Genomic DNA, 27,478 nt, shown 5'->3' with positions numbered 1-27,478 from the left:
TTCTATCTATCTATCTATCTATCTATCTATCTATCTATCTATCTATCTATCTATCTATCTATCTATCTATTTATCTATCTATCTATCTCTATCTATCTATCTATCTATCTATTCTATCTATCTATCTATCTATCTATCTATCTATCTATCTATCTATCTATCTATCTATCTATCTATCTATCTATCTATCTATCTATCTATCTATCTATCTATCTATCTATCTATCTATCTATCTATCTATCTATCTATCTATCTATCTATCTATCTATCTATCTATCTATCTATCTATCTATCTATCTATCTATCTATCTATCTATCTATCTATCTATCTATCTATCTATCTATCTATCTATCTATCTATCTATCTATCTATTTATCTATCTATCTATCTATCTATCTATCTATCTATCTATCTATCTATCTGTCTGTCTATCTATCTATCTATCTATCTATCTATCTATCTATCTATCTAATCTATCTATCTATCTATCTATCTATCTGTCTATCCATCTACATACGTATTTATCTATCTACGTATTTATCTACGTATTTATCTACGTATTTATCTATCTACGTATTTATCTACGTATTTATATATCTACGTATTTATCTATCTACGTATTTATCTATCTACGTATTTATCTATCTACGTATTTATCTATCTACGTATTTATCTATCTACGTATTTATCTATCTACGTATTTATCTATCTACGTATTTATCTATCCACGTATTTATCTATCTACGTATTTATCTATTTACGTATTTATCTATCTACGTATTTATCTATCTACGTATTTATCTATCTACGTATTTATCTATCTACGTATTTATCTATCTACGTATCCATCTACATACGTATTTATCTATCTACGTATCTATCTACATACGTATTTATCAATCTACGTATCTATCTACATACGTATTTATCTATCTACGTATCTATCTATCTACGTATTTATCTATCTACGTATTCATCTACCTACGTATTTATCTATCTACGTATCTATCTACATACGTATTTATATATCTAGGTATCTATCTACATACGTATTTATCTATCTACGTATCTATCTACATACGTATTTATATATCTAAGTCTATCTACATACGTATTTATCTATCTACGTATCTTCTACATACGTATTTATATATCTAAGTATCTATCTACATACGTATTTATCTATCTACGTATCTATCTACATATCAAATTTGAAGTTACTTTTGATGCCAAAGTTGATTATTGAATTTTCTAAATTTCAAAGAACCTTTACATCACTTATTTATTGAAATAATATAAACCGATGATAAAACAATTTTGACAAATAATCCAAAATATTATAATAAAAATAAAAATTATGTATAATTTAAAAAGAACTTAAAAGTTAAACCAAAAATAAAAATTAAATTAAATATAATATAATAAAAATTAAATATAGAATGTATTACAAAGCAAAGATAAATAAACAATATAATAAGAAACGTTAACGAAATACATTATTAGGATGCGAAGAGGTATTTAATAAGTAGGGACGACATTACTCTAAAATAAATTGACAATAAAACAAACAACTAAACTAGGAATTTAATATTTTCAAAAAGGAAAGAAAAACATAACTACTAGAAAAAAGGATAGGACAGAAGGCATTGAAAAGAAAAAGTTTTGAATACTAAATGAAAAAAACTACCGTATTATAAACTTACTTACCAAAACTGAAATTAGCATAAATAGCTTTTGTTGTAGAGTTGCCAGGCAATTCGGGAATACTAATTTCAAGAGGATCGAGGTGAGCTACGTTATGGCCTCGAATCTAATATCGACAAAATATATTTGTTTTTATGTTTCAATCGTTTATACCAAATATAGAGTTATGTTTTTTTTTGAGTTTGTATGGTATTTTTTTTGGAAGATATGGAAATTTTAATTTCAAACAATTTTGAAGATAAAACCGAGAAGATAGAGATATATGTATATATAGAAAAAAAGCAATAAAACAAAAGAAAAAAGAAAGTCATAAGCATTAAGTTGTTTAGTTAATGAAAATATAAATAAAATTAAAGAAATTAATTAATTAATTAAAACCATAAATGTAATTAAAGGCTTATTACGTTTGTTTAATAAGTTAAACAAAATATAAACATTAAATACAATACAGGATTAAGTTTATGACAGTATAATGGGGTTATAACAAGTATATAATAAAAATCACCAAAAAATACACATAATTAATAAAATACAATATAAACAAATAAGGTTAATTAAACCAAATGACAAAGAAGAAGAAAGTAATCAAATACCAAAACCTTAACTACACTAATTAAGTACAACTTTAAGAAAAGAAGCCTGCTAATTTAAGAAAAATAATTAAGCCTTTAAATAACAGTCGACAAGTGATTTTAATCAAAGGCTGATATTAACTAAAATAACTTTATAAATAACACTCCGAATTTCAGTTTAAAGTTAATATTCATTGTATTTTTTTTTTTTTCTTTTCAGATCGTTTTCTGTTTCTATGCATTTTGCCAAACTGCTATAGATAAAACGATTTTTAAATATCTTTTTTTTTAAATAAAAGTAAAATGAAAAAATTACCAAACAAAAAACCAGAATGTTGACGTAAAACATCTTCGTTAGCGCGACGGGTAACACCATCCTTACCCCTGACCTTTTCAACAGTTAGAATTCCCATGGGATCCAATTCAGAAGCCAAATGACCACGAGACTATATTATATGAACACAATGGTAGCAGGATATATAGATAAAACAACAATATGTATAGCAGGATAATGGATTTTCTTTTTATATGTTTTTGTTTATTATTTTTAAGTAGTCAAGAGATAAAGGAATAGGTGTGTAGTTGTTTGGAAGTTTACATATACGTATAAAGTTAATACTTAGAGGATTAATTATAACAAATTTGACAGTTGATTTTTGTTAGCCAATTATTAGTAATACATTTTTATTAATTTTAGATTTAGACAAAACATTTTTATTTTTAATTAAGCCAATTAAACTTTTACGTATACTTTTGTTAAGTTTAAGGTAATAATAATAGTGTTATTAAAATTAGCCCTTAAAGGATTTCAAAAATTGTTAATTTATTACATATATGTAAATATTGGGTGTATAACCTAAAAATGAGAGATTCGCCAGGAATGGAGAATATTGTTTTGAAAGCAGATTTTTCTTTTTTTCTATTATCTTTAAGATATACATATATATTTTTTTTTCTTGATTTAGACACGGAAGACTAAGTAATCACTAGGATCAACTCAAGTAGGAATTTCAAAACGTTTGTGATCAGCAGAATTCATCCAAAAGCGAGGAAATTGGTTACCATACGAATTGAAGCTGGGAGACCTGAAAGACTATTCCATAGACGAGTCGACTGGCTGGTAAATGCACTACTTTATTTAAAATTTTATTCTAGTTCTGTTCTATTTCTGTTCTAGTTCAGTTCTAGTTTCAGTTCTGTTCTGTTCTAGTTCTGTTCTAGTTCTGTTCTAGTTCGGTTCTAGTTCGGGTTCTAGTTCGGTTCTAGTTCGGTTCTAGTTCGGTTCTAGTTTCGGTTCTAGTTCAGTTCTAGTTCTGTTATAGTTCTGTTATAGTTCTGTTCTAGTTCAGTTCTAGTTCCGTTCTAGTTCAGTTCTAGTTCAAGTTCGTTCTAGTTTCTAGTTCTGTTCTAGTTCTGTTCTAGTTCGGTTCTAGTTCTTTCTAGTTCTGTCTAGTTCTGCTTTCTAGTTCTGTTCTAGTTCTGTTCTAGTTCTGTTCTAGTTCTGTTCTAGTTCGGTTCTAGTTCGGTTCTAGTTCGGTTCTAGTTCTGTCTATTCAGTTCTAGTTCTGTTATAGTTCTGTTATAGTTCTTGTTATAGTTCTGTTTAGTTCTGTTCTAGTTCTGTTCTAGTTCTGTTCTAGTTGTTCTAGTTCTAGTTTGTCTAGTTCTGTTCTAGTTCTGTTCTAGTTCGTGTTCTAGTTTTCTGTTCTAGTTCTGTTCTAGTTCTGTTCTAGTTCTGTTCTAGTTCTGTTCTAGTTCTGTCTAGTTCTGTTTCTAGTTCTGTTCTAGTCTGTTCGAGTTCTGTTCTAGTTCTGTTCTAGTTTCTGTTCTAGTTCTGTTTAGTTTTGTTCTAGTTCTGTTCTAGTTCTGTTCTAGTTCTGTTCTAGTTCTGTTCTAGTTCCTAGTTCTGTTCTAGTTCTGTTCTAGTTCGGTTCTAGTTCTGTTCTAGGTTCTGTTCTAGTTCTGCTTTCCAGATTCTGTTCCAGTTCTGTTCCCAGTTCTGTTCTAGTTCTGTTCTAGTTCTGTTCTAGTTCTGTTCTAGTTCGTTCTGTTCTAGTTCTATGTTCATGTTTCTAGTTCTAGTTCTAGTTTGTCTAGTTCAGTTCTAGTTCTGTTCTAGTTCTGTTCTAGTTTTCTGTTCTTATGTTCTGTTCTAGTTCGGTTCTAGTTCTGTTCTAGTTCTGTTCTAGTTCTGTTCTAGTTCTGTTCTAGTAGTTCTGTTCTATTGCTTCTGTTCTGTTTAGTTCTGTTCTAGTTCTGTTCTAGTTCGTTCTGTATCTGTTCTAGTTCTGTTCTAGTTCTGTTCTAGTTATGTTCTAGTTCTGTTCTAGTTCTGTTCTAGTTCTGTCTAGTTCAGTTCTAGCTCTGTTCTAGTTCTGTTCTAATTCTGTTCTAGTTCTGTTCTAGTTCTGATCTAGTTCTGTTCTAGTTCTGTTCTAGTTCTGTTCTAGTTCTGATCTAGTTCTGTTCTAGTTCCGTTCTAGTTTTGTTCTAGTTCTGTTCTAGTTCTGTTCTAGTTCTGTTCTAGTTCTGTTTTAGTTCTGTTTTAGTTCTGTTTTAGTTATGTTCTAGTTCAGTTCTAGTTCAGTTCTAATTTTGTTCTAGTTCTGTTCTAGTTCTGTTCTAGTTCTGTTCTAGGTCTGTTCTATTTCTGTTCTAGTTCAGTTAGTTCTGTTCTAGTTCTGTTCTAGTTCTGTTCTAGTTCTGTTCTAGTTCTGTTCTAGTTCTGTTCTAGTTCTGTTCTAGTTCTGTTCTAGTTCTGTTCTAGTTCTGTTCTAGTTCTGTTCTAGTTCTGTTCTAGTTATGTTCTAGTTCTGTTCTAGTTCTGTTCTAGTTCTGTTCTAGTTCTGTTCTAGTTCTGTTCTAGTTCTGTTCTAGTTCTGTTCTAGTTCTGTTCTAGTTCAGTTCTAGTTCTATTCTACTTCTGTTCTAATTATGTTCTAGCTTTGTTCTAACTCTATTTTAATTCTTTTCTAGATCTCTCTGGGGTTCGCAGTTATAAGCAGTTATTTCGGCACGGAATCCATATATTGCGAGATAGATGAGAAAAGGCCATAGCTAACAGTGTGCCCTATACTCTGAATAAATTCATATTATACATACTTTTCAAAATAAAAACTAAACATTAAAAAAAATTACGCATTTTTAAGATATACACCCTATATAAAAATTATTAAAAAGGGTTTATTACTTAAGTGCAAAAATTTAAGGGAAATTATTCAGAATTTGTGAATTTTTAAAGGTTTTTTATTAAATTTGCTACAAACTACTTAAATAGAGAATTAAAATTATGTGGACTTTTAATATTTAAATGATAACATTAGTCAGATTTGTTACAGGAAATAGCGGAAAACATGAATTTGTATTGCATATCAGAAAATTATTAAAGAAAATAACAAATTGCTGTGCTTACATACACAAAAATGTGTTTGGAAAATACTGGAGTTAATGGTTGCGCTGTTCAATGGAAAAGAATAAAATAAATTGCAAACATCTGACTAAAACCTACAAAACTGATATTTCGTGATAAGTGTGTTTTAAATTCTGAATAATTTCTACTACCAACTAAATAACTAATAAAAATAGAATAAAAAAAATTGAAGTGTAGGTTATGGATTTTGTTTTGTTGCAATATCAGAGAAAAGAAAATAACTAACTAAAAATGACAATAAATTAACAAATAGTAAATAAATCATAAACAAAACTAATTTATAAACGTAATACAAATACTCAAACTATTATATAATTAAAAACCCCATTAAGTGTAAAAAGAATTTAATAATAAAGAAATATAAATAGCTTTAGAAACATAAACAAGATAAAAAACTAAAAACATACCTGATAACTTCTGATAATAGCTTGAACAGCTAAATGATCATCGATAGTTTTAGAGTCGGGAGCAGCACCGCTAACCATACCAGCATAAGCTGAAACGGGTAGAGTGTTGTATTGTTGAGGAGCTAGATTTGGGGGACCACAGTAAGAGTTATTGCGGAAATAGGCATCCCAGGACTATAAAATCAAAGAAAATTAATAAGAAAATATATTTCAAAAATATATTCTAAGTAAAACTTACTGTGTGTACAGAGGTGGGATCACGCAACCAATTATTGTACATTTCTTCTACATAAGAAGCTGTGGTACCATTTGCAAAAGGCTCAGCAGCAGCTGAGTTGTAACAACGTACAGCAGCAGCAGCCATAGCATTTTTAATAATCTGTTTAATATTTTAAATAAATTAATTAATATTTATAACTATTTTCATTATATTTTCTATAATAATTACCTTCTTGTTGGCTCCATTTAAAAGCCATGTTGCAAAATTTTTATGTGCCATTGGCGATAACGCCAAATTAAAGGCTGTATTAGCTCTATGCATTATGGCTTTGAATTTCTAACTGCAAGTATATAAAAAAATAAAATTTGAATTAGTTTTATTGTTGTAGACATTTAATTAAAACAAAATCAAGTACAATTTTATAACTTGAACGTCTGCTGTTGTGGCAAATTATAAAATATTTGTGTAAATAATGTTTTATTTATGTTTGTCTAATATTTGGTAAAAATTTTCATTGTTAGAGTAAAATTATAAAGAGTTGTTTAATAAATAGTGTTTTTTATTTATTTTAACTAAACCAGTTTTGGTTTAGTTCTAGTTCAGTTCTAGTCCAGCTCTAGTTCAGTTCTAGTTCATTTCTAGTTCAGTTCTAGTTCAGTTCTAGTTCAGTTCTAGTCCAGTTCTAGTTCAGTTCTAGTTCAGTTCTAGTTCAGTTCTAGTTCAGTTCTAGTTCGGTTCTAGTTCAGTTCTAGTTCAGTTCTAGTTCAGTTCTAGTTCAGTTCTAGTTCAGTTCTAGTTCAGTTCTAGTTCAGTTCTAGTTCAGTTCTAGTTCAGTTCTAGTTCAGTTCTAGTTCAGTTCTAGTTCAGTTCTAGTTCAGTTCTAGTTCAGTTCTAGTTCAGTTCTAGTTCAGTTCTAGTTCAGTTCTAGTTCAGTTCTAGTTCAGTTCTAGTTCAGTACTAGTTCAGTTCTAGTTCAGTTCTAGTTCAGTTCTAGTTCAGTTCTAGTTCAGTTCTAGTTCAGTTCTAGTTCAGTTCTAGTTCAGTTCTAGTTCAGTTCTAGTTCAGTTCTAGTTCAGTTCTAGTTCAGTTCTAGTTCAGTTCTAGTTCAGTTCTAGTTCTAGTGCAGTTCTAGTTCAGTTCTAGTTCAGTTCTAGTTTAGTTCTACTTCAGTTCTAGTTCAGTTCTAGTTCTGTTCTAGTTCAGTTCAAGTTCAGTTCTAGTTCAGTTCTAGTTCAGTTCTAGTTCAGTTCTAGTTCAGTTCTAGTTCAGTTCTAGTTCAGTTCTAGTTCAGTTCTAGTTCAGTTCTAGTTCAGTCTAGTTCAGTTCTAGTTCTGTTCTAGTCCAGTTCTAGTTCAGTTCTAGTTCAGTTCTAGTTCAGTTCTACTTCAGTTCTAGTTCAGTTTAGTTCAGTTCTAGTTCCGTTCTAGTTCAGTTCTAGTTCAGTTCTAGTTCAGTTCTAGTTCAGTTCTAGTTCAGTTCTAGTTCAGTTCTAGTTCAGTTCTAGTTCAGTTCTAGTTCAGTTCTAGTTCAGTTCTAGTTCAGTTCTAGTTCAGTTCTAGTTCAGTTCTAGTTCAGTTCTAGTTCAGTTCTAGTTCAGTTCTAGTTCTAGTTCAGTTCTAGTTCAGTTCAGTTCTAGTTCAGTTCTTGTTCAGTTCTAGTTCTTGTTCAGTTCTTGTTCAGTTCTTGTTCAGTTCTTGTTCAGTTCTAGTTCAGTTCAGTTCTATTTCAGTTCAGTTCTAGTTCAGTTCTAGTTTAGTTCTAGTTCAGTTCTAGTTCAGTTCTAGTTCAGTTCTAGTTCAGTTCTAGTTCAGTTCTAGTTTAGTTCTAGTTCAGTTCTAGTTCAGTTCTAGTTCAGTTCTAGTTCAGTTCTAGTTCAGTTCTAGTTCAGTTCTAGTTCAGTTCTAGTTCAGTTCTAGTTCAGTTCTAGTTCAGTTCTAGTTCAGTTCTAGTTCAGTTCTAGTTCAGTTCTAGTTCAGTTCTAGTTCAGTTCTAGTTCAGTTCTAGTTCAGTTCTAGTTCAGTTCTAGTTCAGTTCTAGTTCAGTTCTAGTTCAGTTCTAGTTCAGTTCTAGTTCAGTTCTAGTTCAGTTCTAGTTCAGTTCTAGTTCAGTTCTAGTTCAGTTCTAGTTCAGTTCTAGTTCAGTTCTAGTTCAGTTCTAGTTCAGTTCTAGTTCAGTTCTAGTTCAGTTCTAGTTCAGTTCTAGTTCAGTTCTAGTTCAGTTCTAGTTCAGTTCTAGTTCAGTTCTAGTTCAGTTCTAGTTCAGTTCTAGTTCAGTTCTAGTTCAGTTCTAGTTCAGTTCTAGTTCAGTTCTAGTTCAGTTCTAGTTCAGTTCTAGTTAAGTTCTAGTTCAGTTCTAGTTCAGCTCTAGTTCAGTTCTAGTTCAGTTCTAGTTCAATTCTAGTTCAATTCTAGTTCAATTCTAGTTCAGTTCTAATTCTGGCTCAGTTCTGGTTCAGTTCTAGTTCAGTTCTAGTAATTTCAAGTAATTTTAATTTAACATCAAACCTTTTTAATTAGTGACTACATCAGTTAATATTTTGCACATCAAATTTTCACACAATTAAAACCTTGAAAATTTATCTTGAAAACAACAAATGGTTTAATAATGAATCTACATTTCACAAAAAAAAAGAGTTTCGCCAAGACATTATTTGTTTACGCAATTCGCCATAAAGACAAAGCAACAAAACACAGTTAAAAACCACCAACCGAAAGAGAGATAACAAAATTTACCCATTTTTCAAATTAAACAAATATTATACGTCAAAATTAAAACCAAGAACACAAAATTGCGCATTTAGTAAAAAACAGCAAAATAAAAAAAAATGTAGACTACATATTTATAAAACAAAAAATTTTGTTTCATTTTTATCTAGAAGTTTATAAAAATAAAATAAAGAAATAACTAAACAAATAACGTCATAATCACGTGAGAAGGTTGTTTTCAGAATTATTTCATTAATTCATTCACAAGTTCGAATTCCCCAAAAAATATGAAAGAGATAGAATGCTAAATCAACAAAAAATAAGCTTAAAAATTTAATTGGCAACAAATGGTTTTAGATTTTATCCAAATATAAGAAATATGGAATTGTTATTGTATGTCAGGGTCTCTATAACAGGAAAGAGTATTGAAAAGACCGGTTGTTTTTGTTGAGATTATAATTAAATTTTTTAAGTATTAAGTGACGTAGTTATTATTTTTATTATTTATTCTAATGAATAATTACTTTAGAAAATAAATAAAATTTAGTTTAAACAGTTATGATAATTGAAAATGCATTAGATAACCTAAACAAATTATATAAATTTTATAATTCTTTTAAACTTTCAATTTGTAACAAATTGCTTTGTGATAATATTCACGTATTCCAATATTTTAAACTTTTTAAGTTAAAATTAACAAACTTTTGAATTTTTTCGTTAATTTTTTTATATTTTTTTTAACAATATTCGTTAAGTTTTTTTTGTAAAATTTAACAAAAATCACTTTTACACAAAAAGTAAACGAACTAATAAAAAACCTGTAGTTTATTAAATTTGCTTGTTTTTTTAATTTGTTTTATACAAAAAAAAAAAAAAAACTCACACACAAGGAAAAGTAAAAGTATAATGTATTAGTCATTATATTTAAAAGTTTAAACTAATATATTGATAATATAGAGTTTGAATAAATAAAGAAACAAATTACGTCAATGTGATGGCTTGACGCTGGAAGTGAAAAAAAACTACAAATACATATTTAAATTTTGTATTTATGTTGAAAGAAATTATCGTGTGTTGATATTTATGCAAATATCTTTATTAGTTATTAAGAAAAACCAGACACTTTAAGAGATTTATACCAAAAAATTTGTTGTGTTGTTAAGTTGAATTTAGATTTATTTAAATATTTTAATTTCTTCTAAATTTCTATGAAATAATAAACCGTTTAACAATTTTAAGTGTTTGTGAAAAAATGTTCAATCGAAATGTCTGAAAATTGTTCTTGAAAAGTTTTTTTTGCCAAAAAGTTCGTCAATAAATGTTGTAAAAAAAGTTTTTCTAAAAGTTTCCTAACGAAAAATGTATCTAAAAGCTTCCTATAGAAAACATTGACAAAAAGTTTTCTAAAAGTTTCCCAGTGAGAAGTTTGTCAATATTTTTTCTAAAGAAAAGTTCTTTAAAAGTTTTTAAAGAAGTTTTTTATAGAAAAGTTTATCAACAAGTTTTCTATGGAATAAGTTTTCTAGAGAAAAGTTCTTTTAAAAGTTTTCTACACAAAAGTTCTTCTAATGATTTCCTAGTGAAAAGTTCATCTAAAAGCTTTCTATACAAAAGTTCATCAACAAGTTTTCTATAGAAAAAAAGTTAATTTATCTAAAGTTTAAAAAGTTCTTCTTAAAGTTTTCTAAAAAAGAAATTTGCAAAAGATTCCTATAGAGAAGTTCGTGAAAATATTTTCTACAGAAAAGTTCGTCAAAAAGTTTTCTACAGAAAAGTTCTTCTTAAAGTTTCCTAATGAAAAGTTTGCCCAAAAGCGTGCTAAAAAATTTTCCTGAAAAATGTTCTTTAAAAGTTTTCTACAGAAAAGTTTGTCAAAAAGTTTTTTACATAAAAATTCATCAAAAAGTTTTCTACAGAAAAGTTTGTTAAAAAAGTTTCCTAGTGAAAAGTTTATCTAAAAGCTTTCTATACAAAAGTTTGTCTAGAAATACTAGGGAAAGTTCCTTAGTGAAAAGCTTCTCTAAAGGCTTCCTATAGAGAACATAGACAAAAAGTTTTCTACAAAAAAAAGTTCTTTTAAAAGTTTCCTAGTGAAAAGTCTGTCGAAACGTTGTTAATAAATTCTATAAAAGATTGTCAAAAAGTTTTTTACAGAAAAATTCATCAAAAAGTTTTCTACAGAAAAGTTTGTTAAAAAAGTTTCCTAGTGAAAAGTTGATCTAAAAGCTTCCTATAAAAAAAGTTTCTCTAGAAAGACTAGAGAAAGTTCCTTAGTGAAAAGTTTGTCTAAAAGCTTTCTATAGAGAACATCGATAAAAAGTTTTCTACAAAAAAAGTTCTTTTAAAAGTTTCTAGTGAAAAGTTTGTCAAAAAAAATTTTTTTAAGTTTCCTATCGAAACGTTGTTAATAAATTCTATAAAAGTTTGTCTAAAAATTTTACATAGAAAGTTTCCTAAAGAAAAAGTTTTCAACAAGTTTTCTGCAGAAAATTTCATCAAAGCGTTTTCTAAACAAAAGTTTGTCGACAAGTTTTCTATAGAAAAGTTTATCAATAAGTTTGCTATAGAAAAGTTCATCGAAATGTCTTCTACAAGAGTTTATTAAGATATTTATAAAAGTTTAAAATATTTTGTCACATCGATAAATAAAGATTTTAAGTAAAAACAAAAAGTAAGAAAGATATGTTTAAAAAGTACAGACGATAAAACAATTTTAATTAAAACAATATCAGGAAAAAAATCAATGCTGACTAAGTCGACTAAATTGATTGTATTTAAATTGAATTAAGAGAAAGCTTGTAACAAATACAGCTCTAAATGTTTTAAACAAATTGCATTTTTTGCTTAAATAACAAAAATCTAATTTAAAAATTTAATTAAAATCCATTACTGTTTTATAAATAACTTTTCTTATATAAATATAATGAATTTGTTTACTCTCTCAGCAAATAATTAATTCCTTAATAGACCTGTTTTTAACACACCAAAAAAAATAAATAAAAACAATTACCTAGTATAGAACAATAATTCTAAAAAAGAACCGCAAGAGAAAAAATATATATTTTAATAGCTGACTAACACTGAAATAAAGTTAATATTAAACAATAACATAATATAAGTATAATTAAATATTTATGACACTTCTGGCAGACTTCATTTCATTTTTTTATAGGGTATAGTACAATTTTTTTTTTTTTTGTTCAACGTCTGGTAAATGGCCTTTTAAGCTCTAGTTGTTGGTATAAATTTTTTGATAAGCTAATAAGCGTGCACATAGTATATGTATAATAATTTGCCTTAAGTGACTTTCTTTTATTTTTATTTCATTTTTTTTTTAGTTTAGTACTATTTATGTTTTAAATCACATGTTCTTATCGAGAAGTTTTTTTATTATTATTTAATAAATATTGCGAATATCATCATGACGTGATGTATGACAAAGTTTAATAAAATGTTTCCAAAATATTCCCATAGCGTTCACTAACACTTAACACATTTGTCTTAATTATTATTGATTTTTATCGCAGATTGTGTTTTTGTACAAGTACAAGCTAATTATTTATATATAAATGTATCACAAGTAGTTAAACTTGTTGGATTTTAAGATTTAGTAGATATGTACGGATATTCGAAATCAAATATTTTGTTTAACATATAGAAAAAAAATTAATATTAATAATTCATGGAAAATACCATAAACGTTTGCAATGATGAGACAACTTTTTTGTTTAATTGGGAACCTCTGTTTTATTTATTTATAGCTCTACTTATATTATTTAATTATATCAGTTCATGTAATCAAACACACTTATAAAGTACCTTTAATTATGAAAAGGTTTAGACTTGACAACCTGTCGGTTGCAAATTTTGTTGGTTACAAACAGTGAGTGACAATATAATGAATATTTTTTGATATTACAGTTAATTTTTTGTCAACATCATGTTTATTTCATAACCAGATAAAAAATTCCCCTAATACAAAGTTGTGTGAAAACAATAGTAAATGTTTTTGTAATAGTTTATATAAAAAACTGAAACAGTATCTATTTTGAAAAAGTTTCATATTAACCTACAAAAACTTGAGTTGTAAGATAAAACTTTGCATTAAAAACGTAATGAAATATATCCAGCTTTTTTGCAGCTGGAAACCGAAATTACTATTTTTATAGAAAAATTCATTAAAACTTTTTTACAAAGTAAAGTTTGCCAAAAAGTTCGTCAAAAAGTTTTCTATAGAAAATTTCTTCTAAAAGTTTTTTATAGAAAAGTTTATCAAAAAGTTTTCTATAGAAAAGTTCATCAAAAGTTTTCTATAGAAAAGTTCATCAAAAAGTTTTCTACAGGAAAGTCCCTCAAAAAGTCTTTTTTAGAGAAGTTCGTCAAAAAGTTTTCTATAGAAAAGTTCCTTAAAAAGTTTTCTTTAGAAAAGCTTATCAAAATGTGTTTATAGAAAAGTTCCTTTAAAAGTTTTCTTTTTGTTTAGAGAAGTTCGTCCAAAAGATTTCTATATAAAAGTTCCTTAAAAAGTTTTCTTTAGAAAAGTTCATCAAAAAGTTTTCTATATAAAAGTTCCTTAAAAAGTTTTCTACAGAAAAGTTTGCTAAAAAGTTTTCTATTTAAAAGTTAAACAGAAGATTTCTTTAGAAAATCTGGTTAAAAAGCTGTCTATAGAAAAGTTAGTCAAAACGCTTTCTACAGAAAAGTTTGTCAAACAGTTATAATTGAAAAAGTAAAAAAAATCTATAGAAAAGTTCAACAAAAAGTTTTCCACAAAGTTTTCTATAGAAAAGTTCAACATAAAGTTTCCTATATAAAAGGTAACCAAAAAGTTTTCTAGGGAAAAGTGTAACAAAAAATTTTCCAAAAATTTTCTACAGAAAAGTTTGTCAAAAAGTTTTCTATAGAAATAAAGTTTGGCAAAAAGTTTGACAAAAAGCTTTTTTTTTTTGGAAAAAACTGGTCCCAAAGTGTTCTATAGGAAAACATTTCTATAATAAAATGTATTCACAATTTTTTTAAAGTTCTTTAATGTTTTCTATTGAAAAATTTACCAAAAAATTGTCGGTAGAAAAGTTTGCCAGAAAAGTTTTCTATAGAAACGTTTGACAAAAATTAAAGTTACCTATATAAAAGTTTGTCTAATAAAAATTTTTCTAAATTTCAAGAAATAAAAGTTTTAGAAAGATTTTAACCGGCATCCGCGAATATTTTGGTAATAAAAATAAATATTGAACAAATATAATAATTTTATAATGAAATTTTCTCAATAAGAAGCAAATATGATAAATATTTAATTTACTAGTGTTAAAATGAAAAACAAATATCAAAACAGATCTAACAAACAAATTAATAATAATATTTACACTATTTTTTTTTTTAGTCACGTGAATTAGAAAAGATAAACAACAATATAGATTATATAAATGCTCTTAAATAACTAATAATTGTAATCGACTGTCATGTAAATGTCAACAATATAAACAGTTACAAATACCACACTTTAACTCTTCAAGTGTAAACAAATGCTGACCTTGGCCTTAAAAGGGGTGGGAAAATTGAGGGATGGCATACATAATGGGCATAAAAAAGACTTTAAATCAAAATAAAAACAACATTTGCTATAATTAAAAAATTCAACTGCGAAATAAGTTACAATAGGGCGAAGCAAAAGAAAATTATCGATTTTTCTTTAGCTATTATATAAAAGCTAAAAACTAAGGAGGAAAAATCATAACAAAACCGAGAAACGGAAAATAGAAAATGAAAAGTATAAATAAAAAAAGAAAATAAACACACTAATACAAACGCCCACCAGCTCATACCAACCAACCAACCGACAGACAAACAAACACATGAAATTGGAGAAAATAAAATCTAAAAGAAAATCTATCTAAACATTTTTTTGGCTTTTCTTTTTTTACAGATTTCTAGAAATTGAAATTATTTCTAATTTGTTTAGGCTGTTACGTTTTTTATTATATCTATTAATTCATCTATTTTTGAGAACTAGCAGCATTATTTGCTGCAGCAATTGTTACGTTTTTCAAAAGGTACAAAATTGAAATGAAAATTTTCTTTTTCACAGACGTTACATAAGAAATATTTATTTTTGTAGTTTATTTAAAGTTCTTATTGGTTAAAAAAAAAATATTAAAAAATTATTTAAAATTTTTTATTTTTTAAAAAAGTTTTTCTTAAGTTTTTTTTTTTCAATATTTAAAAAATATTTTTTTTTTAATTTTTTATTTCAACTACATTACGTGTTTTGTTTTAATTTTTTTTGTTCACTTTTTTTATGTAATAATTTTAATATTGCACTTTTTTAATAATTGTAATTTTCAACTCTTTACTAACCGTTTATTAAAATTTATTAATAAATGAAAATAAAAAATTTAAACTGCGACGCGTTTAAAAATAATTGTTACTTTTTGGTATTTTTCTCTCTCTCTTACGATCTTTACGTTGGTAGCGCTACGCGTCGACTGAAAACAGTTTATGAGAATTTCATTAATCTTAAAAATGAAATGAAATTATCAAGAGTATTTTGTTCGTTTTATTTTTGTTGTACAGCATTTAATAAAACAAAATACAAAATTCAACAGCAGCAACAAATACAATAACAAAAATAATTTTTAAACAAATAAAAGAAAGCAAAGGAGAGCCACAGTCAAGATAGTATGATAAATTTCGTTAAATAAAAATAAACAAAAAAAATTCGGTAAATATAAAAAAAAATACTTTTTATTTCCAATTCATGACCGTTGGGTTGGCAAACACATGACTTTTTATTTATTTATCGTCTATATGTTTGAATTGTATGTTGCTGATGATTATGATGACGATGATTAGTTTCTTATTGTTTTCTTTAGTTGATTTTGTTGTCACAGTTCTTTTTGGGGTTTTTGTTAATAGACTAGAATAAAGCGTCATAATACCGTGGCAAAGAATTTAGCGGTAAGTATATAGAAAGATTGGTATAGAAGCATTCGTTGTATAACTTAAATATTAACCCATTAATCACCGATTTTAAGCAAAGTTTAACTGTTTTTAAAAAAGTAGTAGATTTTCTATTAGATCTTTCGTTCCCGACTTTTAGCATGCTCAATTAACCGAGAAAGGGGAGAAAGGGCAAGAGGGACGGCGAAAACGGGGCGGAGGCGAAAAGAAGGGCCAGGGGAAGGGCCGAAAAAAAGGGCGGCACAGCGCGAGAGGAGGCCCAGGGAAAACAACGAACGAACAAACGAACGAACGAACGAACGAACGAACGAAAACGAACGAACGAACGAACGAACGAACGAACGAACGAAAACGAACTAACGAACGAAAACGAACGAACGAACGAACGAACGAACGAACGAACGAACGAACGAACGAAAACGAACGAACGAACGAACGAACGAAGAACGAAACGAACGAACGAACGAACGAACGAACGAACTAACTAAAAAAAAAAAAAAAAACGAACGAACGAACTAACGAACGAACGAACGTAACGAAGGAACTAACGAACGAACGAACGAACGAACGAACGAACGAACTAACTAACTAACAAATAACTAAAAACTAACTAACTAACTAAAAACTAACTATCGAACTACGATCTATCTATCTATCTATCTATCTAGCGATCTATCATCTATCTATATCTATCTATCTATCTATATATCTATCTATCTATCTATCTATCTATCTATCTATCTATCTATATATATATCTATCTCTCTAACTATCTAACTAACTATTTTCCTTTGTTTTTCAGATTGGACTAAAATCTAACATACATATTAATTATCGAAAGGGCGTATGTATTAGCTTTAAAGGGAAGGAATCTGGAGTTAGTTAACCTTAAGAACGCAAAACCATTCGACATAAGGAATGAATTAAAAATATGGTTGAAAGAATCCCATAAGGCCTCTTGGAATAATGACACGGCGGGTTTAACCACATGGGGTGAGCCTAATGAGAGCAAGACGTGAAATCTACTTAAAACGGGCAAGTCTGGTCTAGATGATAGTATTCTGAATGGACACAAACATGCGAGCATGGGGAGAGGACGGTGAAACTCTGAAGCACTTTCTTTGCCACTGTCAGCCATTCGGCGAAGTAAGATACAAATATCTTAAGAGTGATATTATTCCGGATATAAGATTCCTCACGAAAACTGATTGGAAAATTCTTAGGAATAACTTCCAGGACTCTGAGTTTCTGAACATTGAAAGATAATACATTCAGTAAACACTATTTTTTTTCAGTTTGATTACCCACAAACTTTTTTCTTCCATGAAAAGGAACGCACAACAGACCCTACTATCAACCTAACCTAATATGAATGATAATGATTAAGAGATTATTTTAAATAATTAATTTAATTTATTTTAAATAAAGATAATATTAAAAGTTCTTACATAATTTTGATTATTCCAAATTTAAAAGTTTGCCCTTCATGGGTTAACTTGCAGTAGTATCTAAGTGAAGAGAAATATTTAAGCGGAACAAGCGAACAAACACAAGTTAGCAATATCATTAAAAAAAAACACTTTTTATATAAACCTTTAAAAAAATAGTTGAACTAAAATTGATTGCATCACATTATGAACTTTAGATACTATTAAAAATAATGGAAAAAACAAAGTTCAGTTAACTTAAACTGACTTTCAATGTTAAATTTCAAATATCTAACACCTTTCAATTCAATAACATATCATATCATTCGTTAGTAACAACAATAATAATTCATAAAAAAAACAATTCTTTCTTTATCATTTCCTTAAATTATAACTGAGAGAAAGTGGTTTGTTTTAAAAAGAAAGATATCTTGAATATTGATTGTCGTTGTTGTAGTTTGGTAGACACAACAAACGGCATGTACTAGGTATGTTGGTTGTAAAAAAAAACATTTAACTAACGGAAACTACAATTATTTTATGATTTATTTTGAAAGATACTCATCAGTTAGTCAATGAATAAAATAGCAAATGCTCAAAATCGTCAGTAGTTTATATATTCCACATGATAAGCCTACAACATGTGAAATATTTTAGAAATAAAAAAAATCGTGTGCGCGCATAAATCAACCAAAAAAAATTATCAAGACGTGATGGTTTTTTTTTTCTAAACTAAGGTAGGTATGTATGTGTTATGTTTATATATAAAATTTATGCTGGATATTTTTGGTATGTATTTTATGAGACCATGACGTAGTAAGTTTCATTCAAATTTTTTAAATTTCATCATTCTTTCTCTGTGCCATTAAAAAAAGCAAAAACCGGTGATAATGAAGTTTTATATGACGTCTACTCTCTATATACATATATACATATATTTGTAAGTAAGTATTTATGTATTTGTTTTACGATTCTCTTACATTGTACATGTTTAATTTTCAATTGTTTTGTTTACGCACATTTACTTTTTTTCTCTTTTTATAATTTTTTAAACTCAAAAAGTGTTTAATATAACCTACAAGAGGCTTGTCTGCTGTAGTCTTAATATTAGAATATATGCCGACTATAATACTATTTACAATTCGTATACATATCAGATTAGTTAAGAATCTATACTTGTTCGTTTAGTTTACTTATGGTCTGTGTAAATGTTATTTTAGGTATTTTTACTATTGTTTATTTACAATATTCGAAAAATTTCTAGGAACTTTGAATGTAACAGACAGAACGTGCATATCGATGTGTAAACAATTTATTTGAATATCTATTTACAATTTGTTAGTTCAAAAAGGTTTATCAGACTTTTTTTTATTATTTTATTATGCACTTAAATCAATATTTATTTAACCCCCCAAAATGGTTGGTTAAGAAGAATGTCAGACATTAATTTATTTATTTTTACATAAAAATTATATTTACAATAACACTTTGTAAGAATTTTATCTTTCATATTAAAAAATAATTAATTTTTTAAATCATCAACGACTGCAGGCATGGAATGTTTGAATTTTGAAATAGTAAATTTCAGGGTTTTAATGTATTAAATTACTTTTTTATTTTTTCATCTATTGACTGGTTTACTTACTAGTCTCTGGATATACAAGCCTATGGAATAGTCTCTATAGATTAGTCTACGGACTAGTCTGTTGTCTATGATTAGTCTATGGACGAGCCTATTGACTAGTCCATGGACGAGTCTATGTACTAGTCTATGGACTAATCTATGGACTAGTCTATTGGCTAACCTCTGAACGAATATTGACTCGCTTATGGACGAGTATATTTTTCTAAATTATTTTCGTCTTTTAATCTTTTGAATAGTTTACTGACTAATCTCTAGAGTATACAACTCTATGGAAGAGACTATTGACTAGTCTATTGACTTGTCTATGGACTAGTCTATGGGCAAGTTCAGCATTTTTTATCTTTTGACTAGTTAACTGACTAATTTCTGGCGTATAGAAGTCTATGGACGAGACGATTGACTAGTCTATGGAATTGTGTATTGACTAGTGTATGGAGTATTCTATGGACTATTTTGTGACTAAGCTATGGAATAGTTTACAGATTGGTTGATTGGCTAGTCTATTGCGTCTATGGACTTGATATTTGAATAGTGTATGGACTATGTAGTATATGTACTATTTTATGGACTAGTCTACTGATTAATCTGTGGTTTGATCGATAGACGAACGCATAAGTACATATTGGCTAATTGACTGTTCTATGAGATAGATTAATATATTGACTAATCTGTGTAATTTTGTAATCAAAAAAGTACTAAATTTGTCGTGGGAATAATAAAGTATTTTTCTATGTAAAAAGTACTAAAGTACAATAGTATGTACTGAGTTTTCCATCAATCAATTAGAGAGTGTCTACGAAATATAACATTTCTATTACAATTGGAAATAAACGTTTTTTTATTTAAAGCGGCATAATTCTGAAAATCAATTAAAATTTTCGTTTTATTAAATTTTAATTTCATCATAAAACTTTTATAAGAGCTAACGTTTTTCCCCAAAATGCTAACGTATTTATAACAATCAAATTAAATATAAAAAATTTCAGATTAAAAACCTTATTCAAATGATTGTTGATAATCAATAGATTCTTTGGACATTGGGCTATTTATATTGTGTGGTGGCATTTGCAAAATATATTTTGTAATTACTTCTAGCACATTATTTGTCATAAAATATAAAATTATCAACGTATCTTATGCGGTTATCACATGTGCTTTCAAGTTAATACATAAGTTCGAGACCTTGAATACCTATTTCGTTTCTTTTTCATTACTTGCAAAAAGAAAAAACGATAAGATAATTTGACAAAAAGTGGGAGTGTTTTATTTTTGGTTTAAAATTTATAAAATTTCAATATGTGCACATATTAAATGCAAAGAAAATATTTAAATTATTAAATATTTATTTAGCTGGAATTTTCTAGTTCCAGACGAAAAATTTTCTGTTATCCTCAGACTTTGTCACTTGTTCAAATGTCAGCAGTACTGCAAACGTTAAGTTTCGTAGATAATCCAACCATCAAGTCTTACAATAATACTATAAATGAATTGCTCTCCCTTTTACTAGTATCGATTCTATTTTTTAATATAAAGCATATGTGTGATCGTGAGCAGCACTTAAAACATTGAAAATTGTGCAGGTCACCTTTTTGACCGCTAATTTTACTCACAAGTTCCAGAATTCTACAATGATATATATGTATGTAGATACATTTTGTTTTTATCGAAAAATAGGTATTCAACAATTTAATATGTATAGTTTTATAAAAACACATTTATTCTAATGAAATTTTTCTTAAAACCACAATATACCTAATTCAGAATATCTTTTTGAAAAATTTACAAAGCGCTCTACAATTATCACATTACCAATTTGTGGTGGATGCAGAGAAAGTTGCGCTGTTAAAAATATTAATTTTAATCTTCAAGGCAAATATCTTAAAGAAAAAGCAAAATTATATAATAAAATTCTTATTTCATCTACAATTAAAATTAATAAATGGAAAACGCGCGTCATTTTAAGTGACCACTTTTAAAAATCTGATAAAGGTAAAATTATAAATAATTTTCTAAAAATAACTGTATATGAAATTAGAAATAACAATACAACAGAAGTTCGAGTTTCGAAGTTGGCGGTTATTTTCCGCTTAAGTAAATATTAACAAAATTAAAAATTTTAATTAATACCAAAACAATAACGTGTTACTGATATTACGATGTCTTATTGATGTACCCTACACCACTATAAAATGGACAATATTATCTATTTGTGCTAAGGTTTAGACTCTATACGCTTCCAATCGACCTTGGAGTAATGATCTGAGTCGATTAAGACATACTCTTCCAACCATCCGAGCGGCTAGTGCGCAAGGTACAAGCCCATTCTTAACACATTTATATTAATTCATAACAAAGCAAATTTAAATCGGTTGAGAGTGGTGCATGAATTCACATAGTCCCCATACAGAGTTTCTCCAAGGTTAGTTGTTAGTTTTATAGTCTAGCAGTACGGATGTAGTGGGTTCGATTCCCACAAAAGCGTACGACAGCTCCGTTAACTCTTCACGCACAAAACTAAACCGCTGGACTTTTTAGGGATATGACTTCACCACACGCTTGTTTTTTTTTTTACATGTATTGACCATTTTTAATGAAAAATGGAAAAAGTGTCGCAGGATATTATCCTTTTTAGCATGTAGAGACATCAAATTATAAAAAATAACTTATTTTTCTTTGGTAATAGCCATTCACTATAGGTGTGAACTCAAAATGTAAAACAAATTTAGGACACCGGTGTCCCGTATATGTGAAAGAGTTAATTGCTTAGGTCTACTCCTTCGGTGTATTTATAACTAACTTACTTTAATTTTATTGGAAAATAAGTAAGTTTGAAACTTTTAATACAGAAATTGATTGTAATAGGTACCTATTTGTTGGGGTTTCAAGATTCAAAATTTGGTGCTCTCTTTATGGATTTGACTGGCCCCATATATTGACTTATGTTTGGTCTATTCTATAGACTAGTAGAGTTAGAGAGAATTATGTCTATGTATGCGTTACATGCTTCAGCACAAATCCATAACACACTGCCCACTATAGTGGTGTAGGGTATAAAAAGTACTTAGTATATCAATATCCTTACCAAGTCATAATAAGACATAACGCAAAATAATCAATCAACTTTATATAAAAGGTTCGTTCCTTTAATTTCCACATGAAAATAATATGAGGAAAAAAAAGAAAATCGATCGACGAGCCCCTTTTTAATACACCCAAATAAATAATAAAAATCATATTCAATACCTATAAAATTACAGATGATGTTTGCAATGAATGTAAGAAGGTTGTTCGAACTAAACTTGAATAGCAGTTTAAGGCTACAATCTTTGAGCGTGCGTTTTTGTAAGGCCAGGCCTCCAAGGTGACTAATACCGGTTTCTTCTTGCAGAATGCTGCAATTGTTGGAGAAACTAACACGAGGTTTCAAAAACACAAGCGCTTTTATGAAAAAAGAATGACACACAAAATAAAACACGTGATAAGAATTAAAGAAAAGCCCCAACGACTAGACTTTAAACTAAAAAAAAAAGAGTCATATAGTCATAAGCCACGATGACGCAGACACATCCTACACATGTTTGATTAAAGAAAAATATTTGTTTAATTTATTTGAACGTTGTTGAAGTCATAAAATTTTGTTTAAATATGCGTGAGATCAACATGTTGCGTCAAACATTTAGTTGCAGATAGTGACTCAATAACTGCAAAACTATTTGTCTACTATATTTATTGATCCTGCAGCAACAATAAATAAAATACACTAAAAACATTTGAGGACTCCACCTTATGCAGGGCAGGGCCTGCACAATATTACAAACTCACACCCCCACACACAAATTACATAATTTTGTTGCAGCAACCAACCCTTTTGATTTTGCAAAATATTTTAGTTTTAATTTATTAATTGTGTAATTTTAATCTATTGGAAATTGTAATATATTTAACGTCTAGTTGTCTAGTCCACTTCCATAATGATAATTACACAACTTTTTCTTTTTTAAATACGTTTTTTTATTATTTCAACAGCACTCACACACACGTCAATTGACCTGGTTTTTATATTGATTTATTTCACAAATATTTCTTGTTCAAATAGTTGATTTCTATTTTGTTTTAATTATCAATGTTTCTATTTGTTATTTACACAATTATTATTAATTATTTTTAATAATTTATCAGTAATTTTATTAATTTTTTACCTGTGAACGAATTGCAAGGCAACTTTTGCTTGAAGTACCGAAAACCGAATATCAGCGACGACAAAATTTATAACGGCGGTAGCAGTCAGATAAAACTTCGGCGCAACATAAATTCTTGCGTATGCCGACTAAGTTTTCAGCTGTGTTTTTATATTTTTCAATGATTTTAAAAATTATGAATAACCCACCCTTTAATGCCTGAAATGGAAATAAAGAGAGTGGAACAACATGGGAAAACACATAAATATAAATATTTTCTTTTTAATTTTCTTTCTGTAGATATATTTTAAAAATTGTCTTTAAAAAGAGATTTTTTCCAACATTTTCTAAAAGTAGGGTTTTTATTAAAATTGCTTTACAAATATATAGAAAATTTTTCGATTTTTTACTTTCTATAAATATAAAAATTTTCTAAAGTTCAGAAAAAAAAATAAATATGTTGGAATTTTTTTAAGTAAAGAAATTTTGAAAAATTGTCTTTAAATATTTAAAAATGGAGATTTTATCATTTTTCTTTTTGCAAATAGAGAATTTTTCGAAAATAGTGGTGCGTCGATAACTTTTAAAAGCAATTACTTAGTGCTAAAAGCGCTACATTGACAATGCCGATATTATTGTTTTTTTAGTTGTTTTGCAGACCGCTGGCTGGCGCTGTTGGCGTGATGTTTGTAAAGTATGTGCTGCCAGATCAATAAAAATGTGAAGTTAAGGTAACATTTAAATAAACGGGATACGTTTGGAGTTTTTTTTTAGAAAAATCGATGGAACATATTTTTAGGTATAAATTTATGAAAAATAGCTTAAAACAAGGAAGGAAAACAAATATGTTGTATTGATGACTTTTTATTCTTTGTAAGAAAATGTAAATTTTTTACATGCTAGTGTCTTGATTTTTTTGTTCTAGAACAATGAAGAATTGTTGAAAATTTTCTATAAACAGATAAATTTAAATAGCGAATATTAGGCTATTTAATTTATATATATTTTCTATTTTGTACTTTTTTCTATGATCCTCATTGATGATGAAATTTTACAAAAATTTTCACTAATATCCAGACTATTTCGAAAATATTTCTATGTATGTATATACTTGGGTTAATTATAGAACCAGACTGACGAAATCTAGATTTGTGGCGAACATATATGTATTGTCAAATCCTATATATTGGGATTTGAAGGAGTTTTTAGTCTAGAATTAAATTTCTGATGAAGGTCTAATATAGGAGTTCCCATAATGCATATTCAGAGAAGTTGGTAAAGTTATTTATAATAGGAACAAGCGCATTATATCCAACCCTTTTATGCTGATGAAGGGAATAAAAATACCATTTATTTTGATTCTTCTTTTTAGACAATTTAAACATAAATAATGTTTTAAAAATTATTTTCCCAAAAGTACAACAATGTAAAACGAAAATACAATTACAAATCCCAAACCTTCTACTAGTTGTCGCAAACACGTGTACTATCTGGCAACTATTAAGTAATGTTACACTCAAAAGATAAACAAACAGCAAAAACATATACAAAAGCTAGATGTTATAAGAACACTTTAACCCTTAAATGAGAAAAATGCTTTTATTTGATATGAAAATTTAATTTATTAAGTAAATTTTATAAAACAATTCAATTAATCATATTATTAATTATTTATTATATTATTCATTTTCTAAAATACCTTTAACTTTTTTCACACACAACGTTCTTTGATTTTGTGTTAATCTTTTACCGTTGCTAAGTATGAATCTTAAAAGAAGTTGTGTTTCGTTATTACTCTCGCAAACTTCTAATTTCAATTTATTTTTTCCAACTTTACAAGCGGTTTTAAATGTTTCTCTAGTGATTTGCAATTTAAATTTAATTTTTCTAACTCGTTCTTCTGCAAATGTATGATTGAGAAAACAAGTTGAGGATTTCTTTTAATTTAGTTTCTGTGGTATCGTTGAAGTTTAACTTATGACCACGTATGGGCATATCAAAGTTCAAACCGAAACCCACATCCAAAATAGAACGCATTTCATTTTTCACACCCGAATTATTGAGTCTGGTGGTTCTTGGTCCATGACTAATGATGGTTTTTAAAATTGATTCTTAACGATTCTCTTTCGGCTATTGTCTGTAGATTATTGTACAATCTGGCATAATAGCGGGGACTCCTATAGCCTCTCTTGGTATCGATATATGTACGCTGTATTTCGGAGATTAATTGGCCATTTACTAGACCATCATGGGTGAACAATAAATTGGTCGTATTACATTTTTCTTCTATTTTCAAACCATAATCGTTTAGTTTATATTTGGTTTTTATAAATCCAACTTTGGTATCTTGCCTATAGATGTCGGTTTTTGTTTTAAGCTCTGTATTACAAATTACCGAATTGGTTATTTGTAAAATTATTAAAAAGTAAATCAATTTACTGGGTATGAAACTCATGTTGATAATGATATGGGAAAAATATAACTTTAGTTTGCGTTTATATAGGAAGTTTATAATAGGATTCTTGTTAAATATTACACATTGTCAAGGAAACAATTGAAGTTTAAATGAAAAAAAATAATTATACGATTTTTAGCTATTGTTAATTACTATGTAAATAACAATTATTAAAATGCTTACATAATAATTATAAAAAGCTGTATTTACTTTAATAAATATAATAATGACTTTTTATAGTCATTATTCTATTTACACACGTGGTACGTTTATATGCTATCTTTTTTATACCCTTCACCTTCGTGAGAAGGGATTATAAAGGTTTGTCATGTCGTTTGTAATACATATTTACAATTAAAAAAAGTTTGAATCAAATTTACTCAGAAGTATGGTAGCAAATCGAACCCAATGTTTTTAAGTAAGATCATGAATAAAATGGAGATTGCTGTCCTTATATAAAAACCCCCTTATATGATCCAAATTGCAAAATAATTCATATATAAACTCTTTATTTAATATGTCAAAAAAATACATTTCAGAGAACTTTCATTTGGTATACAAGTTAATATATATTCCTATAATATTGTATCTCCATTAGTAAGAATTTGCCATTTAATAAAAAGTTAAATTTTTATTGTAAATTGAGCTTTTAGTGGAGGAAATCTAAAAATTGTATTTCTTTTAAAAATCTAGATTTTAAAAATTAAGTTGAGGCTATAGACTCATATAAAGACTACTATATAGTAAATAGATCCCTCTTAGCTGTCTCTAAGGGTAGCTAGACTGGTAGACTTATTTGTAATCGAGACTGTGGCTTATATATAAGTAGTCGAGACTATAGAATAATCCAAGATGTTTGAGTTCTTTTAAAAAATTGCTTCTTCAACCAAACCTACGGATATCAAAAGTTAGTTTGTTAGTTAGAAGTAAGCTAGATAGTTAGTGATTTAGTGATTAGTAAGTTAGTTAGGTAGTTAGTTAGTTAGTTAGTTAGTTTGTTAGGTAGGTAGTTAGTTAATCAGTAGTTTGTAGGTAGTTAGTTAGTTAGTTAGTTAGTTAGTTAGTTAGTTAGTAGTGTAGTTAGTTAGTTAGTCGTAGTTAGTTAGTTAGTTAGTTAGTTAGTTAGTTAGTTAGTTAGTTAGTTAGTTAGTAGTTAGTAGTTAGTTAGTAGTTAGTAGTTAGTTAGTAGTTAGTTAGTTAGTTAGTTGTAGTAGTTAGTTAGTTAGTTAGTGTTAGTTAGTTAGTTAGTTAGTTAGTTAGTTAGTTAGTTAGTTAGTTAGTTAGTTAGTTAGTTAGTTAGTTAGTTAGTTGTAGTTAGTTAGTTAGTTAGTTAGTTAGTTAGTTAGTTAGTTAGTTAGTTAGTTAGTTAGTTAGTTAGTTAGTTAGTTAGTTAGTTAGTTAGTTAGTTAGTTAGTTAGTTAGTTAGTTAGTTAGTTAGTTAGTTAGTTAATTAGTTAGTTAGTTAGTTAGTTAGTTAGTTAGTTAGTTAGTTGTAGTTAGTTAGTTAGTTAGTTAGTTAGTTAACGTTGTTGTATATGATATTTGTCATAAATCTAGGGATTAAAATCAACATAAAAAGTACAAGAAAATACGTCTGCGTGTATATTACTTTTAATGTTCGATCTCACCGGAAATTTAAAAATATCTCAAAGATGCTATAATTGTTTTGTTTTCAATTAACTAAATTTAAATATCTAACAAGTTTCAATGCTTTTATTAAATACATATGTGTTTAATAAAAGGAAAACAAAGTTAACGAAGACAACTTTTCATCTGT

The 27,478-nt window shown here is 27.9% G+C and overlaps 1 protein-coding gene across 3 annotated transcripts; it reads right to left on the bottom strand.

Moving 5' to 3' along the window:
- Positions 1 to 1,668: 1,668 nt before the first annotated feature.
- On the bottom strand, positions 1,669 to 23,410 carry LOC119614992 (2-oxoglutarate dehydrogenase, mitochondrial-like). Of its 3 annotated transcripts, none has more exons than XM_037971078.1 (5): positions 23,268 to 23,410; positions 6,563 to 6,674; positions 6,353 to 6,493; positions 6,115 to 6,288; positions 1,669 to 1,811 (listed from the first exon to the last, which is right to left on the bottom strand). In XM_037971078.1, the coding sequence occupies exons 2-5, from the start codon at positions 6,653 to 6,655 to the stop codon at positions 1,701 to 1,703; spliced, it is 519 nt and encodes a 172-aa protein (XP_037827006.1). In that variant the 5' UTR covers positions 6,656 to 6,674; positions 23,268 to 23,410; the 3' UTR covers positions 1,669 to 1,700. The 3 variants fall into 3 exon arrangements, with proteins under 3 accessions (XP_037827006.1, XP_037827004.1, XP_037827005.1); XM_037971076.1 differs by lacking the exon at positions 1,669 to 1,811 and adding an exon at positions 2,535 to 2,723; XM_037971077.1 differs by lacking the exons at positions 1,669 to 1,811; positions 23,268 to 23,410 and adding exons at positions 2,535 to 2,723; positions 15,394 to 15,636.
- Positions 23,411 to 27,478: the final 4,068 nt, after the last annotated feature.

The sequence above is a fragment of the Lucilia sericata genome, unplaced genomic scaffold (genome assembly GCF_015586225.1).
Source record: "Lucilia sericata isolate MDLA Ls3-8-SP2 unplaced genomic scaffold, ASM1558622v1 Contig003840F_arrow, whole genome shotgun sequence".
Taxonomy (NCBI): Eukaryota; Metazoa; Arthropoda; class Insecta; order Diptera; family Calliphoridae; genus Lucilia; species Lucilia sericata.
The sequence above is the reverse complement of the archived record's forward strand: the minus strand, read 5'-3'. Positions and strand labels throughout refer to the sequence as shown.